Source organism: Cyclopterus lumpus, chromosome 8 (assembly GCF_009769545.1).
Source record: "Cyclopterus lumpus isolate fCycLum1 chromosome 8, fCycLum1.pri, whole genome shotgun sequence".
In the NCBI taxonomy this organism is placed as follows: domain Eukaryota; kingdom Metazoa; phylum Chordata; class Actinopteri; order Perciformes; family Cyclopteridae; genus Cyclopterus; species Cyclopterus lumpus.
Genome location: NC_046973.1, coordinates 20,129,257 through 20,146,254, shown reverse-complemented (window position 1 = coordinate 20,146,254; position 16,998 = coordinate 20,129,257). Strand labels below are relative to the sequence as shown.

The following is a 16,998-nucleotide window of genomic DNA, read 5'->3' as shown; positions in this document are numbered from 1 at the left end:
GAGCTTCACTACGGTGCACAATACAGTGAATAAAAACTGCAATAGGTGGATTATGTTAACATCCGCTGATAATAACGCCTCTAGCCCTTCTCATAAATCAAATATATTAATGAAGCAATACAAGCTGAACTAATAAATTCCTTTTTCTCTGCTCCCTACTCATAAACCCGTACCAAGTCCCTCCTTTCCTTCTCCTACACAAAATATTAACAACCTAATGCAAAGCCCATCAAGCTGTGTGATTATTTCCATGCATGCATAAATGCATAAAATCCCTGGGATACTTTCTCTCTTCCTTGCTATTATTCCCTGTGTGCTTTACAACTACTGTACACACTGAAGGAGGGATGGTCTTCAGGTCCTGATCAGACTTAAACCTGCACCAGTAGACAGGTGGGTTCAAAGAGGAATACAGGGCTGTGTACCGGGGAGACGGGGGCTCAGAGGTCAAGCGGGGTCAAGACAAAACAATGCCTTACATTCATCTTCATACACAGGCTTGTACTATTTTAAAGTGGCCATGTTAACAAGTTAATACAGTTTCCAGCTCGACTGAGGGAATCTCTACGGGCAGCTTTCTTTGTCATCGTTATTACAGCATTAAAACCCAACGTGCTATTATCTTTTACGTCACAGGGCTTTCAAAAGTTTATTCTTTTTCCCCTCTAAAGAATTGCTCCTTACTTCCTAATCAAATGCGTGATGTGATCCCGTGATTTTAACGATGATTACCCCCCCCAAAAAAAAAGAACCCATATAAAACAGATAATGAGCAGCACTTTTTCAATGTGAGGGCGCGCTACACTGAAAATGAGCCACTGGCTGCATCTAGTGGTCACAAACTGCAACTACAGCAGTCAAACCGGTCCATGCAGGGATAAAGTTGGAGTAAATTAATAAGCAAAACAACTTTCTCTTCAACGTGCTTTAAAATCAGGAGGTGAGGCCATGCAGGTCACTGCAGCCCGTAAACACATCCAGGTGTTAGTACCTTGCAGGAGGAAGCCAGCAGGGAGCCGTCCTGTTTCCAGCTCAGACTCTGCAGCTGGTCACCGTGCTGCTCCAGAACTGCAGACACAGACACCATCATTCAGAGAGGTGAGAGACACAATGTTCATATTGGACAGGGACAACAACAACAACAACAACAACTAAAAGGAAACAGAAAACATGATGCCACGCACTATGAATACGGAATGATGGCACACAGACAGACAGACACAGGAGAACTCATCTGAGAGAAATGCAGGGGAGAGATGAAGCAGTAAATAAAGCACATACAATTTTTAAAAAACAAACACACAAAGTATGCATGATTTAAGGATGGATCACAGGTCCTTCCGGTAGGGCCCGTGAGAGAGAAAGTACGACACATATGGGGCCGCAGTGCCACAAGTGAGCACAGCACAGCTTGTGTGAATTGTTCAGTTTCAATGTGATGCCAAACAGGTGGAAACGGATGGACGTGTGCCCTCGTTAAGAAAGTGACAACAAAAAAATGTGATTTTGAAATTAAATTCACAGATAGATTTGTATCATCGCTCCTCAACCGCATATGAATGAGGAACGAGGGTGATGAAAGACAGCGTGTGGGGGTACAGCTCATGAGAAGTTGTATCAGCAGTGAGCAGCAGCCAGGCCAGCTGTCATGGGATGGGGGAGGAGGCAGGGGGGGGGGGGGGGGGGGGGCCAGAGGATAGTGAATGCATCCTCAGGCCAGTCTGGGGAGACTGGGACCAGAACAACCAAACACATTACCTCTGCTGCTCCAGCACTTAGACAGAGCCACAGGGCTGTAAAACGTAGGAAGCGTCAGTCAGACTGTCCCCCAACTAAGAAAAGGAAATCCTCCGCTCCAAACATAGAAATTCATGTTGCACATAGAAACAAAACGGGCCACAACAAAAAAAAAATGAAAGACTAACTGACAGAGACAGAAATGTTAAACGCAACAGACAAAATTAATTGTGTTGTTTTAATCCAAACAACGAAGAGACGCACGTCGGCCAGCTGTAGATACCTGCTAGTGGTGTCTCCTGGCGGCAGGTGTCCCATATCAGGGGGGACTTGTTAGCACCCACAGCCAGCAAGCCAGAGGACGTGGGGTGGAAGAGCACCAGCTCCAGTTTGCCCTGACCCGGACGCACGGTCAGCAAAGGACTGCTGGGCTGCTGCAGCTCTGGATCACACAAACGCCACAGCTTCACCTGAACAGACAGACAGGCAGACAGACAGTCAGACACGCAGACAGACAGGCAGACACACAGACAGACAGGCAGGCAGACAGACAGACACACAGACAGACAGGCAGACAGGCAGGCAGGCAGACAGACAGACACGCAGACAGGCAGGCAGACACGCAGACAGACAGACAGGCAGGCAGACAGACAGGCAGACAGGCAGACACGCAGACAGGCAGACAGGCAGACACACAGGCAGACACACAGGCAGACAGACAGACAGACAGACAGACAAACAGACAGGCAGGCAGACAGACACACAGACAGACAGGCAGACACACAGACAGACAGGCAGGCAGACAGACACGCAGACAGGCAGACACACAGGCAGGCAGACAGACACACAGACAGGCAGACAGACACACACACAGACAGACACAAAGACAGGCAGACAGACAGACAGGCAGGCAGACAGACACACACACAGACAGACACACAGACAGGCAGACAGACAGACACAGACAGGAAAATAGTGGGTTAGCATTAGCACTCACACCTTTACATGTTTTAGATCCGTTCCTGCTAAGCAGGATGTTTTCTTCATCCTCTTCTCTGGAAATAGTGCTCATACCTCGGGGACATTCCTGCTCCTTTGAACATTAAATGAGCGGCCTGCTCTCACAGTCTTTTGAGGCCACACCAGACAAGCTGGATGGAGCAGACGGGAAGAACCACAACAGCAGGTCTCTAAAATGTGAAGATGCAGCACCACAGCCAGAGGTGAGGTGAGGTGACGTCAAGTCTCGAGCAGTTTGAGCCCAACACGGAGCACTGCACTCATGTTGGGGTTTTGGGGGTTCAGCTTGTTGATGCTGGCATGTGAGTGCAGGTGAAATGGAAAAGCAGCAGTTCATTTTAAGTCAGTAAAAAAGTGGGTGCAACAATATACCCTGTTGGCAACCAATCAAGAGGAATGAGGAGAGTTCCCTGCGGATGCTGGGCGCTGCAGACCACTCCGGTGTGTGTTGCAGGTCTGCGTGTGGCAATAGTCTATGTGTTTTCACAGCTCCCTTTGGTAAACCCAGCCTCCGAGTCTGAAGACGCAGACCCACTCTCAGCAGATTTCCAGTAAGCTAGGGCACCTGTGGCTGAGGAGAATGTGCTGACGGAGTCTTCGAAAGGTTTATGTAACACAAAGTCGAGCCAGTTCACATCCTACTCAAAGCCCGAGAGGACGGAACGTGGACCCGTGTGCATGTACACGACAACAAGATCAATACGAAGAAAGGAGGGACGAAATCTCACCGTTTCATCCCCAGAGCACGTTGCCAGGAGACTTTCATCAAAAGGAGAAAAGTCCATATCGGTCACCAGATCTGACGGAGAGGAGGGGAAAAAACGAATGGAAAATAGATTTAAATAATGGATCAGGGTCACAGGCATTTGTCTTTCTCGTATGATTTCTTTAAAAGGGACCAGAGAGTCCTCTAGAAAAGGAGAAGGGAAGGGAAACAAACACTACCAGAATGGCAAGATATCTGCGTGACTGTCCATTGGCCATCTGAACCAGGTTTGACTGAGGACAGGCCCAGCATACCCCCACCTGCAGACACATACACGGAAAAGTGTAATTGATCATTAAAAAAATCATAAGAAGCCCTTCAGTGGTTTCCAAAATGTGAACTGGTGGAACACGAGCACCGAACATTACTGCTGAGCAACACTTACCAGCCTGCTCGGTAGTGAAGGCCACCAGCTTGGAGCTGGCTTTGATGCGGCTGCCCTGGCAGGAGAAGGAACCAGCTCGGACATTGTTGATCCATTCCTATAAAAAAAAAAAAGACATGTAGAGCACGAGTAAGGGTTCATAACGGGTGAACCAAGGGTACGGTAATGCACATCGATAACTGGGGTCAGACGACATGACGGAGAGGAAAATAAATGTCATTCCAGCCCAGGAATCCAAAGTGTTTACAAGCATACACACACACACACACACACACACACACACACTGGAGAATCCAACAGAAAAACAGTTGCACCCGTTTCATAATATATTAGAGCGCACACATGACCGAGTTGCTGTATCGACCAGAATAAAAACAGGAAAATAAACAGGAAGGATCTAGCCGAGAGCCCACACAGTAAAGCGCCTCTGAATGATCAAAGTGTTGAGGAAGTGGAAAGAGCTGCCTGCGTACGTTGCACAGCAGAGAACTCTTGAAACCTCTTTCGACATTAACAGGCAAGATATATATATATATATATATATATATATATATATATATATATATATATATATATGCATATATTACATGTGTCAAAAGACCAGTAGGCAACACATGCCTACTGTGTTAAAAGTATGATCCCACTAAATGGCAGTCCTAAGCTAGATTTTCTTCTGATTTAACCACGTTCAATTCAGTTTATTTTATACAGCCCAATATCACAAATTACAATCTGTACACATACGACATCCCTGACCTTTGACCTCACATCGGATCAGGAAAAACTCCCCAAAAATCATTAATTGCCACTGACTACCTGCATAGGTGTCTTCTCCACTTCCCAAACTAAATCTCATTAGAACGTAGGCATGACTCTCCAATATGACACAACTTGTTTGGCATCCACAGATAGCATTGCTGCATCTGGAGCACCATTTCCCTGCATGAGTAATATTAAGGACACTTTCTTTTTTTTTCTCCTCATTACAACAGGCTCGTCTTCTCTCAATAAATCCATCTGGGTCAACGTGTACAGAATCTGGTGTGTGTTTTTCCCAGGATTAAAAGAGATGCACACAGACCGGTGGTTAGAATGAGCAATGGCCCCAAAAGCTGTGTTCAGGGGGACTATGGGGTTACCTCAGGGCCTGATTCAATTAGACTACACCTGTGACCGCTCTCTCAAGCCAAGTGTGGAAAAACTCAAGCTGGTCTGGGTAGTCGGAGGAGAAAAACATCCCACTCATCTTCCTCGTCTCGTTCCATCCCTACAACGCCTGCTGCCTCTCCTCTCACTTGCTGGCTCTCGCCCCATTTTCTGTCATGACAGCTGCCGTCACGTGACTTCAGCACCGGAATTTGCCTCAATCACACATCATTGGTCTGTCATGTGCAGCAAAGCCCCACCTGCACGTCTCAGATCACTGCGCAGGGATCGGAGACAATACGTGGATCATCCACGGTCCCCTGAATAAAAACACTTCAGGGGGATTACGTCATCCACCTCATGCAGGGAGAGATGCTGCAGGCGTGGGGGGGGGGGGGGCATGTTGTCCAGACATGTTGCCGAGAGAGGGAGAGAGAAAGAGAGAGAGACTTGTATTTCTCCCTCTGATTTGTCAAATCTCTGCAGTCGGAAAATAGTGCAACGTCGCATGCTTATTGAAAAGCGACGATAAACTCTGTCCGCTAACGATATATAATAAAACAGCGTGATGATGATGATTATGATGATGATGATGATGATGATGATGATGATGATGCCGCCGCATCATCCGGTGTAACGTTAGCAGCTCCGTGCAGCCACATGGCTCCTCGGTTTCTCTCCGAGCCGACGGTTCGTCTGAATACCGGAGCGTCGGTTCGGATGTCCGTGCAGTCGTCTAAGCTGCCTTCCAGATGCAGGAAGTTCAACATCCCTTTGCAAGCAGGCGTTCCCCCAAAACACAACTTCGGTAGCGCAGCTAGAACCCTTCAGAGCTAACGTTAGCTGCGAGAAGACGCTCGTGAGCTACTCACGTCTTTCTTGGCGATTTTCGGAGTGGTGTTTTTGAATTTGGAGGTCTTGAAGCGATTCATGGTGCTCCCTCAGATTGACTTTCGTGCCTTCCGGGTGTCTCTGTCGGGCTGCAGAGAACTCCTGTTGCAGCTTGACAGTTCGGTTTGGCCGTGCGGTGTCCGCTCGCTTTGCTCCGCGGCGCTGTCCGCCTGGGCGGTGTCTTTTCTGCCCCCGCCCCCCAAAACTAGAGAAACCCCTGCTCTTTTGTCACGTGCTGCCTCGGGTCTTAAAACACGTGCATCCTTTTGACGCTACGAAACTGATATTGTGTGCATACGTTGAGTCAGTTATGTTCGTTATCTATTAGAAACATTTGATTAAAGTTTATAAAAGAAACAGACAGATTTAAACTCAACTTTTTGAAAAGTCGTTTTTCTCGAGGGAGCATCATCTTGAGCCCAGAACGTCTTTGCGCTCTCGGTGACGCCCACTCCGCGCCGGGCATGCGCAGTGGAGTCTGGAGCGGCGGCGAGTGAAGGAACCATGGCGTCCTCGGCTGCCCGGTGCTCCTCACGCTGGATAACGGTGCTCGTGTCCTCTGGACGGCGCAGGGCCGTCGCTGCTGCTGGTGCCCGTGCCGGCCATGGAGGGGCCCGCAGTATATCCACCCTGGGAGCGGAAAGGCTGTGTTGGGGAGGGAACCTGGCGCGTGGCGGAGCGGGGAAAGCGTTGACATTGAGAGGGCTGTCAGGTGAGTGGCGTATGGCACCGGCCTATGCTAAGCTAAGCTAGGATATGCTAAATGTTTTACTCATGTGACGCAGGATAAAACAACCAACTTCACCTCATTTATTTGTCTACATGGTCCCAAGCGACCATTTAACATGAGATGAGCTTGTAACGCAAAAAAATTTAAAAAACTGCGTTTGCTTTATTGCACATAGAGTTTAGTGTGGACGACATGTTATGCAGTGAGTTGTGCTAACTTCGGTTTGCATGAGGGGGTGATGCATGTGTCTGCTACTTGCACGTAAATCATCTTCAGCTTCGCAAACGTTTGTGTTTTTATAATAAATCGTCCTTCAGATCAAGGCCTGTCATCTGATTGGTCACGTTCAGTAACGGTAAACAACAACAGTGTGTATTAACTTCCCCCTTTTTGTTTACCCTGTTTTGACACATTTCAGGCATCAACCCACCACACGCTGCCGGCACGCTGTCCTTCCACACGAGTTCCACCGCCTGTAGCAAGCCGGACTTCTACCAGATCCTCGGCGTCCCTCGCACAGCAACCCAGAAAGAGGTCAAGAACGCCTACTACCAGGTCTGCTGCCCCCCCTGACGTGAATTCAGAGCTTGCGCTGGTTCTCAGATAACCAATCGTCATAGCAGTTGACGGTGTGTTTTGTTGTCCCTCAGATGGCCAAAAAGTATCACCCTGACACCAACAAAGATGACCCGCAAGCAAAGGAAAAGTTTGCTCAGCTGGCTGAAGCTTACGAGGTTTAAGTCTCTCTATTGTAGCCTTTCACTCAACATTGTATTTCCTTCATGTGTTATTTGAAATCTATGAATATTCATCTCTTCCGGTTTTAAAGTGCACCGCTTAAACATTGGTCCACGTTCCTCTCAGATCCTGAGTGATGAAGGAAAGAGGAAGCAGTACGACACGTATGGCTCGACGGGCTTTGACGCTGGTCAGGCTGGCGGAGGGCAGCGTTACTGGTCTGGCCAGGCCAGCAGCGTGGACCCAGAGGAGCTCTTCCGCAAGATCTTTGGGGAATTCTCCGGAGGCCGTGGCTTTGGAGACTTCAATGCCATATTTGAACAGCCACAGGAGGTTGGTGGGACAGCGTAGAGTCAAAGAATCCTTTTATTGGTGCATAGTCAGAGTGACTCATTTCCTTTTCTTCACCCCAGTACATCATGGAGCTGACCTTCACTCAGGCAGCAAAGGGAGTCAACAAAGAGTTTTCCGTTAACATAGAGGCGGCCTGCCAGCGGTGCGACGGTAAGGGCAATGAGCCGGGCACCAAGGTCCAGCACTGCAACTTCTGCAACGGCTCCGGCATGGTGAGAGCTCTCGACACGCCGCCTCTTTGCAAGGTGTGTTTTGTGTTGTGTCACTTAACCCCCGCGCATTGTCCACGCTGCAGGCGACCGTGAACACGGGCCCGTTTGTGATGCGCTCCACGTGCCGCCGCTGTGGTGGCAAAGGCACAGTCATCGCCACTCCCTGCCACTCGTGTCGCGGGGCGGGACAGACCAAGCAGAGGAAGACTGTGACGGTTCCCGTGCCTGCAGGTCTGTCTCACTTCACACTCATAAAAAAAGATAATTTGAAAGCCGGACACTGCAGGCCACTGAAGGCTTAACTGTAGTTTAATATGTGGGTTTATATTCTTCACAAATCATAACGGCTTTATTGACATCTTTTGAGCATGAAATCTGCCCACCAGAAGCACACGTGTACACTTCTTTAATGAAGGCTGTGTATCCCACCTAACTGTGGCTTGCTTTTGCTTCAAGGAGTGGAGGATGGTCAGACAATCAGAATGCCAGTTGGTAAGAAGGAGGTCTTCATCACGTTTAGGGTGAGTATCTTCATCAACAATCCAGGCCAGAGTTAAATGAGCTCTCCACAAAGTGCATGTTGACGTTCATCACGCTGTGATGGGATGTGTAATGTTCTGTAAGAGGCACTGAGCTGTCTGAGCTCTTTGACTTTAAACTGACCCCGTTCAGACGCATGGAGATTGTGATGCTTTGAGACCTTGTGTGATTGGTGGTGACGTGTTCTCGCTTGGTGTCCAGGTCCAAAGAAGTCCTGTGTTCAGGAGGGACGGCGCAGACATCCACTCTGACCTTTTGGTCTCCGTGGCACAGGCGATCCTGGGCGGCACGGCGCGGGCACAGGGCCTTTATGAAACACTTAACTTATCAGTAAGTGGACACGCACTTTCTCAGGCTTGTCCTGCGATGGGGAAACGCACACCGTGTCACAAATGACTGGATCTTCCCCGTCGTCTTCAGATACCTGCAGGCATCCAGACCGACCAGAGGATTCGTCTGTCGGGGAAGGGAATCGCTCGCATCACTGGCTACGGCTATGGAGACCACTATGTCCATGTCAAAATCAAAGTACCCAAGTAAGACCATCGTTTAAGTTTGAATACCACAAGGGAACACTTGTAAATGAATACAATGACTTGCTGTAGTCTTGGAGGAATGGGATCAAAAACTATTTTCCCATAGCGAGGACCATAACTCCGTTTTCCTGCGTAGGATCCTGACAGACCGACAGAGAGCTCTGCTGGCGAGCTATGCTGAGGACGAGACGGAAGTAGAGGGGACGGTGACCGGCGTCACGACCACCACCACAGGTGAGGGGACATTCCCACTGGCATTTACTTACCTGTGCTCCTGTGGTTTTGCTCTTCTAGGATGGAGGTTAAGGAAAGAGAGTTTTTGATTTAACTGTAAGTCCGGCTGATGCAGTGTTGGTCTCTGTCCAGGTGGGGGGAGCAGTGGTAAGCGGTCTGAGGCAGGGCAAAGCGAGCATGACGAGAAGGAAGCAGAGTTGAAACAAGAGGGGGGCATCTTCTCCAAATTAAAGAAATTGTTTAGTTCGTCCTGAAAGCCACAAACCAGGTATGACTAGTGTTGATTAATGTGTCCATTCTGTTCTTCACAAATAAATGTGATGCATTATGCAACCGTCCTTTTTTTGGTATCTGGTTTGTGGCCATGACGACACCGTTATGGCTCCTGGGATGTCCTAAAAGTCTGTTTTTACACGTCGTCATTTGTCAAACTGGAACTGCCTCGACAGCTCAATTTGGAAAAAGAAGAGACATTTTTTTACCGCGAGTCCATTTTAAATCTTTTTTTTATTTTATTTTTCCCTCCGCTAAAAGGTAAAAGGTCAACCTGGAACTGAGAAGCTTCAGAAGGGAGGACGGGGGAAGGCGAGCGCAGCCACATCACAAAAGGGAGGACGATTGAGGAGTATTTGGGCGTTGGATGGACCGACCCAGCACTGAATAAGCCGGAGGATCGCCTGCTCTGTTGAATCCACACACGAGAGGATGTTCCAGTGCACCATTCGCCTCCAGTCAGACGTCCATTGCGGCCATTCGGGTAGCGCATGTTGGTTTTCTTTCGATGCCCTTCCTGAATTCCTGTGCACAGTAATAAATTAGCGGGCTGAACACCGGCGGACGCCATTGAGGTCCAGTGTTGGGCTCGTCTGCAGGGGAGCGTTTAAGTTTGTCTGTCCTGAACCCTGATGACCGAACTCCATCCCTCCCTTTTGCATTATGAGAGAATTCTGCACCTTCATTACGTTTGTTCGTTGTTGTTGATAGTTGCGTCAATGTGTCTCGCAGAAGCGATATACTGTACTTCTATAATAAAGCTGTGGTCTGAGAAATGCCTGTTTTATAGCAACCACTAAAGGGACAGCACTGAGTGCTCGTCGACACATAAATATATATAAGAAAATACAAATACATATTGTGTTCATCCTCATTTAGATACAAATATAATACAATTAAAATGCCACATAACTGCCTCTGACACTTAAAATATTAGCAACGCCGCAAAGGTGGATTATTGTTTGCAGGGCTTTCGTAATTGTTGCTGTGTTTCATAAACTAGCCTGCATTTTTTTTTTTTGCTTTTGAATAAATCTTATTGGCAATTGTTTTTCAAAGAGATGTTCTGTGGACATTCTTTAATCCAACGGTTCCTCAGGGGGGGCCGTTTCCTCTGGGGTTCATTATCTTTGCAGAAGTCCGCCTCAATTTAACCAATCGTTGAAATATTAGCCACCAAAAAACATGGCTGGCACAACTGTTTATTACTATGGTTATTATTGTTGATGTAACGCTGACGTGTGAAAGCTTTATGGATGAATTTGAAGAAGATTCGAGACGGTATGTGCAGAGAAACTAAAGAACATAATCATTTATTCAGATTTTTATTGCGATTTCAAACACCCGTCCCAATGAATCACCTTTATTTCAGTGAACAGGAAAATATCATTTATTTAATTAGTCATACAATGAGTATTCTCGCCAAACAATGTAAAGCTTTGTTAGATACACAAAGGGATTAAGAGCAAAAATTCAAAATCTAAATTAATTGGTCACGCATCCCAAAACTCCTGAGATTCAAGAAATCGTCCAAAAAATACTGAAGCATTTTGACACATCACACTGGCATACAAAAATAAAATAAAAGGGGGCAGTCTCTGTCATTTCCTTCCATATGCAATGCATTGTTTTTGCCGTCTTACTTCAACATGAACCTGAGACTCGAAACACAAAACACATGCGACCGCGTCGCCGTCTGAATGAGTTTTACTAACGAATGAATACTGAGCATCCGAACACGTTGCACAAATACACAACGCACAGGAAGCTCCTGGAAACTAATCCAAGCAGCAACAACAAAAACTACTCACTCCTTGGAAAGAGGAAGCAAAGGTTAATAAAGTGTACTGTAAAACTGTGTGAGAATATATTGTTAAACGAACAGCACACACAGAACACTGTATTCTTCCTCACTCAGTTGTGCATTTACTGTGAAAGTTGATCCCACACTTGCAGCATGAACAACAAATTAATAACGATTACACAGTTTTAGTGACGATGCGCGCTGGTTTATCCATAACAAATGGATACATAAGCAAGAACTGGGCTGCTGAAGGACCAACCTACAAGTACCCAACCTTAAGTAGGTTAAGTAGTCCATAATAAACCGCAACACTCCGGAGACATTCAGCCTTCATATAGACAATCATTAACATTAGAAAAAGATAATTAGCATCTAAAGCAGCTGCAATCCCATCTGTGAACACCTGTGTCCTAATATAGGCTCCTTGGCAGGTAAAACGGCATCATTCACCTTGTATAGTCAAGCAATGCATATACAACAACAGGCAGGTTTGTTTTTTATAAATACAAGATGCCATATATAATTCTGAAATAGTACATTAGAACATGCATCAGTAGATACTCAAATATCTGCTGTATTCACTGAAAGATGTTTATTAAATCATACACTTGTCAAAGTGTAGGTGTGCTATATTTTTGAGAAAAATAAAACCGTAGCTCTTTGATTCCGTCACCTTTTTTATAGCTTTGGAGATATTTGAGGTAATGTTTGGAATCGTGATCATGTATTTTTCTTCTTTTTTTTTAAAAATAACACAACTGCACTGTGTTTTAATGTCATCGTTGGAACTTCAATCAATGCGGAGAAGGAAAAAAAAAAAAAAAACTAATACTGTGTTATTACCGACTCATACATTACTTTCTCTCTCTGGTCAAATTAAGATATTTTAATGCAAATAAATAAAAAGGCCTCATTCATCATCAACACAGCAGTCTGTTCTCTCTCGTGTTTCACCATGAATTCATGTTGAGAATTAACAAACCATCACATTTTAGTCGATTGTACATGGGCAGCGTCTACGTCGCCATGCTTCTCGACCTGGCAGTTTAATTGAAAATTGGGTGCATCAACATCGTATGCTTCCACACTGGAAGTACAAAGGATGGAGGGATAGTGCAGAGGAGTTCAAATGGATGTAACAAGGTGCATCCTAATGGATGGACGGTTGGAGATGTCATCCTAATGGTCCTACAGATCATTTTAAGGGAATTCCATTTACAAGAATTAGTCCCAAGTTTATTTCTGGTCAGCAAAACACGTAATATTAAACAACCTTGGACCTGTTCAGCTCTTTGTATGAAACTATGAAATGGTCTACCGGAGTGTTTTTATAGCACTGCTTCCTCCTCCCTTTCTCTTACAGCAGCGGAGCGACGGCCGGATCACATCAGATACCACGCAGCCAATCCGGCCAGAGCAGCGAACCAGGTAGCAAACAGAACTTGTCCGGTCGGGTGTCGGAGTACAGCCATGGCGAGCTGAGAGCCGTACGCCGTCCAACCCGACGCCGCTGTGACACAGAGGGAGAGCAAACTTAAACAAGAGCCCCCACAATGCCTTTGCAAAAGCTTTATCGTGGCACATGTGCGACAGAGAGAAGCAGCAAAGCGTACCCATTTTGGCGGTGTAGTAGGGACACTTGCTGACGTCTCCGCCCACTGCGCCATGGACAGACATGCCAGCATCCAAAACATCCTCCTGGATGTTTTTACCGATCTCTTCCAGCTCCTCGAACACCTGCCAGCACAAAACACACAGCGACTAATGTTATCACGCTCAATATTCCAGCAACTGTTCACAAATGAAACAACCACACAGTACTCCACATGGAACAATAAACAAGCATTGCATATGCTTTAGCGTATTGTATGTTTAGCTTACTGACTTAAATAATTTGTAGTTACAGGCGTAATATCAATAATGAGTTGTCAAGTTAAAAGAAAACACTCAGGGACGTAAAAGTTAGAGTCTCTTCAGATTTTGTACTTTGACGTATTTCCCACTGAAACAGGATATTTGAGTTGACTCGTCTCCTTTATGTTTGAAAAAAACAAAACATATAATAAAAGATAATTGGATTGACATTAAGTTTTTTATATTTAAATAGGTGAACGATATGAATAGATGATAGTGTCTCAATCATACACATAATAGCTTCAATATTTCTTAAATTTCAATACCAAAGATCGCATCCATTTCTTCTATTCTCCATCACTCCCAACCCCACAACCTTGTCCCTGGCCCCTTACCTCCATGTTGAACTGGAAGGCCTTGACAGCCTCTTCTACCAGTCTCGTCTTTATTTCCATGTCCAGTTCCAGCTCATTCATCCGACTGCGGTACAGCTGCTTGAATGCTTTGGCACTATTGATGCCATCAAACTGGTAGAATTCAAGGCCCTCCCCTGTGGCCGGCAGCTTCATGGCTCTCTGTGCCACCTTCTTCAGCACCTGTCCCCCAGACAGGTCCCCCATGTAGCGGGTGTAGGCATGGGCCACCAGCAGAACTGGGTCCTCCTGGCCTACTTGATGAATACGGTCCACATAGCGCTGGGTGGCCTGGGAGCAGCTGACCTGGCTCTGCCAGTCAGGGCCATAAAAGTACTCAAGGTCACGGGCCAGAGCCTCGTGGCGGTGCAGCTCTGTGGGAAAATATAAAGGGGCAAAGTGGGGGTGGTCTTTGTTCCTCTCAATCTCCTCCTCCATGGCTGTATAAGTGTAGTAGAGTGCCACGGCGCCAAGCTAGGGATGCAAGAAAGAAAAGTTACGACGTAATATTGCCGTTTCTCCTTTTTCCAGTTTGCATTGCTTCTTTTCATACATGCATGCTTATTTAATGTATTATCTCCTCTTGTTTGTTTAGTAAAGCACTCTATACCATTAACTTGTAACCATTCCTCACAGGGTTTCTTCAGACTGACCTTGAAGAGCTCTTTGCGGATGCGTCCCCTGAGGAAGTCTTTCACAAACTGGGTGTTCTCGGCCTTTTCGTGAACCTCCTTGGTCCCCGCTGCCAGCACCTCAGACAGATCCTCAGGACTGGGGAATAAATAAGGAGCATAATGTGTGTTTGACAGAACCACAACAAACATGAACATGTTGTTGTCTTATTTCACCGTTTCAAAAGGTAATGGTGTGGAAGATTTACCTAAGGGTGTTATCTTTTCCTCCCTCATATACAGGCCCCGCTCCATTGGCTGTCGTCTCCATCTTCTCTGCAGACATTAAATGTGTGTTTCCGCCTGTTAGTTCCCTAAAGTCATCAAAACATTAAGTCATGTTTTTGTTTCATCATACTGCACATATGAATCTTGAAATTGTATTTATATTTGAAGTATAGTAGCTACAGGTGTGATCAAGGCATATGCAATAGTAATGCACGTAAGATTCATTAACATAACACACGTCACTTAAACACTACATATACTTTATAATTCCACTTTATCTTACACTGTACATTTTATTCTATGTCTCGTCTGCACTTTGTCGATTGTTTATTTGTTGTCTACTGTTGTTGCTTGTTATGTCTGATGTCCTGTGTTGCAACACCCACCACACTACAAGTTCCTTGTAGGTGTAAACCTACTTGGCTATTTAAAGTTTCTGATTACTATGACCTATAGTTGCTGCCGTCTAAATGTGTCTCGAGTCAAGATTGTGTAACTGCTTTTCAGAATAAACGAGGAACAATGTCACGCTGCAGGTTCTGTGCACTAAAACAAGAACAACTGCACCACACAGTAATTAAGGAGGAACAGGCCAAAGAACATAATGTAGAAAAAAAACACAACCACAGTAAATTGCATTATTACAGTCTAATGAGGGGGAAAAAGGGGGAGGTGCTATCACACCAATTCTATTCACTGTAGGAAAGATGCCAATTGTATCAGCTGCTTTAACCCTTATTTACTCTTAGAGGAAGACAAGGCAACATGAGAGTTAATACAGCCTGGCTACGCACGCGCACACACCCACCCACACACCACCACACACCACCCACACACCACACACACACACACACACACACACACACACACACACACACACACACACACACACACACACACACACACACACACACACACACACACACACACACACACACACACACACACACACACACACACACACACACACACACACACACACACACACACACACACACACACACACACACACACACACACACACACACACACACACACACACACACACACACACACACACACACACACACACACACACACACACACACACACACACACACACACACACCTTCTGGCATTTACCACAAGTCTCAAAGGATAGCTGGTGTCGTGCGAGGCGAGTCACTCGAGGGGTTATTATAAGCCCGTTCAGGTCTTCACCGTAACACCGGAAACCATCACCCGGGGCCGCCTTTCCATCGAGACGCACACGCGCCTTCTTGTTTGTTAGTCCCGACGTCATCGCAGTTGACTCGCGAGGACAAACAACAGCTAACTTTGCCGCTAGCTGAAGTAGCTTATAGCTAGCTAGCTAGCTAGCTTCCCAACAAGCTAAGCAGACTTAAGATGTTAACGCTCGGCCTCGACGTGACATCGCAATGCAGGCTAAAGACGTGTGTTCACCTGTTATCGTTACATATGAACGGTTGGTATCATATTGGCATAACAAACCTTCACTAGTGTACAGAGCGGTCCTGCTGGGCGAGTTCACTACAATGCAGGCTGGAGGTCTAGCTCTGAACTGCACTCCTAACTCCGCCCCCTCACTCCGACTCCGCCCCCCACAGGAAGTGCTGAGGCCGCAAATTGGTAAACAACCACCACATGACATCCTCCATGTCGCTCTCTCTTTAGTGGCGCACGTCGTGATGTCATACTGAAGGTAGTGCAGTGGAGTACAGTGAAGTTTAGTTCACGAGTTATTTTTTAAAGATCAACCGTGAATTTGAACAGATTAAAGTAAACAACACCAGTATGACTAAAGGGTTACTTCCTCACTCACATAACCTGACAATACCATAAACGAACTAGACGGACTTCATATCATCGGTGCTGATAAATAAGTGACCTAAGTGACCAATGGGACTAATTAAATGTATTTAACTTCAGACCTCCTAAGGAACAAATCAGCGTTGTGTCATATTCATCAGAAAATAAGGCAAGGCGTGATAATGGACATAATACTAAATCATTAAAAAATGTAAAAAAAAGTTACTGGTAAACAGGTACAGTGAAAATCAATGGAGTTGAGTGAAACACACAAAAAAAATACCACGTTTAGATAATCATACGAAAAGACTGAGGTAACAGGCCTGTGCTACATAACAGCACAATCCACATGGTGATGGTGCTACTGGTAGATCCAAGACCACATCGGCGGACTAGAAGAAAATAACCACAAGATGGCATTCACATCAAGCAAATCTGCAGGTTTCTGTTCCACAAAAGGTTTGAATCCACGAATCAAAAAGAACAATCAAATCTTTCTAATGGCTTATGTTGTAGTTCAAATGATGTTTTGTATGGAAAGTAAAGAAATGGTGCAATAACACTTGATTGTGTTTGTTATCTGAAATTGAACACCTTCTATTACTCTCTGGTGCCACTGAAATTATTCCCAACATTTTAGTTTATATATATATATAT

At 45.9% G+C, this 16,998-nt stretch overlaps 3 protein-coding genes across 5 annotated transcripts in view; 1 reads left to right on the top strand and 2 right to left on the bottom strand.

The window, feature by feature from the left end:
• The window catches only part of coro7 (coronin 7), a 92,424-nt gene extending 86,310 nt beyond the window's left edge, over positions 1-6,114 (bottom strand). The window contains exons 1-6 of the mRNA XM_034539132.1: positions 5,927-6,114; positions 3,909-4,005; positions 3,703-3,783; positions 3,486-3,556; positions 2,021-2,207; positions 992-1,068 (exon numbers count right to left, since the gene is read on the bottom strand). Of these exons, the coding sequence (XP_034395023.1) occupies positions 992-1,068; positions 2,021-2,207; positions 3,486-3,556; positions 3,703-3,783; positions 3,909-4,005; positions 5,927-5,986 (573 nt within the window). The 5' untranslated portion in view covers positions 5,987-6,114. The remainder of the gene's footprint in view (positions 1-991; positions 1,069-2,020; positions 2,208-3,485; positions 3,557-3,702; positions 3,784-3,908; positions 4,006-5,926) is intronic.
• Positions 6,115-6,407: 293 nt separating this feature from the next.
• On the top strand, positions 6,408-10,614 carry dnaja3a (DnaJ heat shock protein family (Hsp40) member A3a). 2 transcript variants are annotated; one of them, XM_034539135.1, is made up of 12 exons: positions 6,408-6,657; positions 7,094-7,230; positions 7,326-7,409; positions 7,540-7,746; positions 7,827-7,979; positions 8,063-8,210; positions 8,436-8,500; positions 8,721-8,849; positions 8,940-9,055; positions 9,192-9,289; positions 9,422-9,557; positions 9,824-10,613. In XM_034539135.1, the coding sequence occupies exons 1-11, from the start codon at positions 6,450-6,452 to the stop codon at positions 9,541-9,543; spliced, it is 1,467 nt and encodes a 488-aa protein (XP_034395026.1). In that variant the 5' UTR covers positions 6,408-6,449; the 3' UTR covers positions 9,544-9,557; positions 9,824-10,613. The 2 variants fall into 2 exon arrangements, with proteins under 2 accessions (XP_034395026.1, XP_034395027.1); XM_034539136.1 differs by lacking the exon at positions 9,422-9,557 and having other exon boundaries at positions 9,824-10,614.
• A 245-nt stretch (positions 10,615-10,859) lies between these two features.
• Positions 10,860-16,134, bottom strand: hmox2b (heme oxygenase 2b). Of its 2 annotated transcripts, none has more exons than XM_034539139.1 (6): positions 16,024-16,134; positions 14,514-14,618; positions 14,287-14,404; positions 13,616-14,107; positions 12,980-13,103; positions 10,860-12,876 (listed from the first exon to the last, which is right to left on the bottom strand). In XM_034539139.1, the coding sequence occupies exons 2-6, from the start codon at positions 14,588-14,590 to the stop codon at positions 12,749-12,751; spliced, it is 939 nt and encodes a 312-aa protein (XP_034395030.1). In that variant the 5' UTR covers positions 14,591-14,618; positions 16,024-16,134; the 3' UTR covers positions 10,860-12,748. The 2 variants fall into 2 exon arrangements, with proteins under 2 accessions (XP_034395030.1, XP_034395029.1); XM_034539138.1 differs by having other exon boundaries at positions 10,871-12,876; positions 14,514-14,580; positions 16,024-16,121.
• Positions 16,135-16,998: the final 864 nt, after the last annotated feature.

What these genes read in the sequence shown, in the direction of transcription:
- dnaja3a (XM_034539135.1), top strand. Translation starts at nt 6,450, where the DNA reads ATGGCGTCCTCGGCTGCCCGGTGCTCCTCACGCTGGATAACGGTGCTC. An exon ending in AGGTCTTCATCACGTTTAGG is followed by an intron (nt 8,501 to 8,720) that starts GTGAGTATCTTC and finishes CTTGGTGTCCAG; the next exon opens with GTCCAAAGAAGTCCTGTGTT. An exon ending in CGTCACGACCACCACCACAG is followed by an intron (nt 9,290 to 9,421) that starts GTGAGGGGACAT and finishes GTCTCTGTCCAG; the next exon opens with GTGGGGGGAGCAGTGGTAAG.
- hmox2b (XM_034539139.1), bottom strand. Translation starts at nt 14,590, where the DNA reads ATGTCTGCAGAGAAGATGGAGACGACAGCCAATGGAGCGGGGCCTGTA. An exon ending in TCCGCAAAGAGCTCTTCAAG is followed by an intron (nt 14,108 to 14,286) that starts GTCAGTCTGAAG and finishes TTGCATCCCTAG; the next exon opens with CTTGGCGCCGTGGCACTCTA. An exon ending in CTACTACACCGCCAAAATGG is followed by an intron (nt 12,877 to 12,979) that starts GTACGCTTTGCT and finishes TCTGTGTCACAG; the next exon opens with CGGCGTCGGGTTGGACGGCG.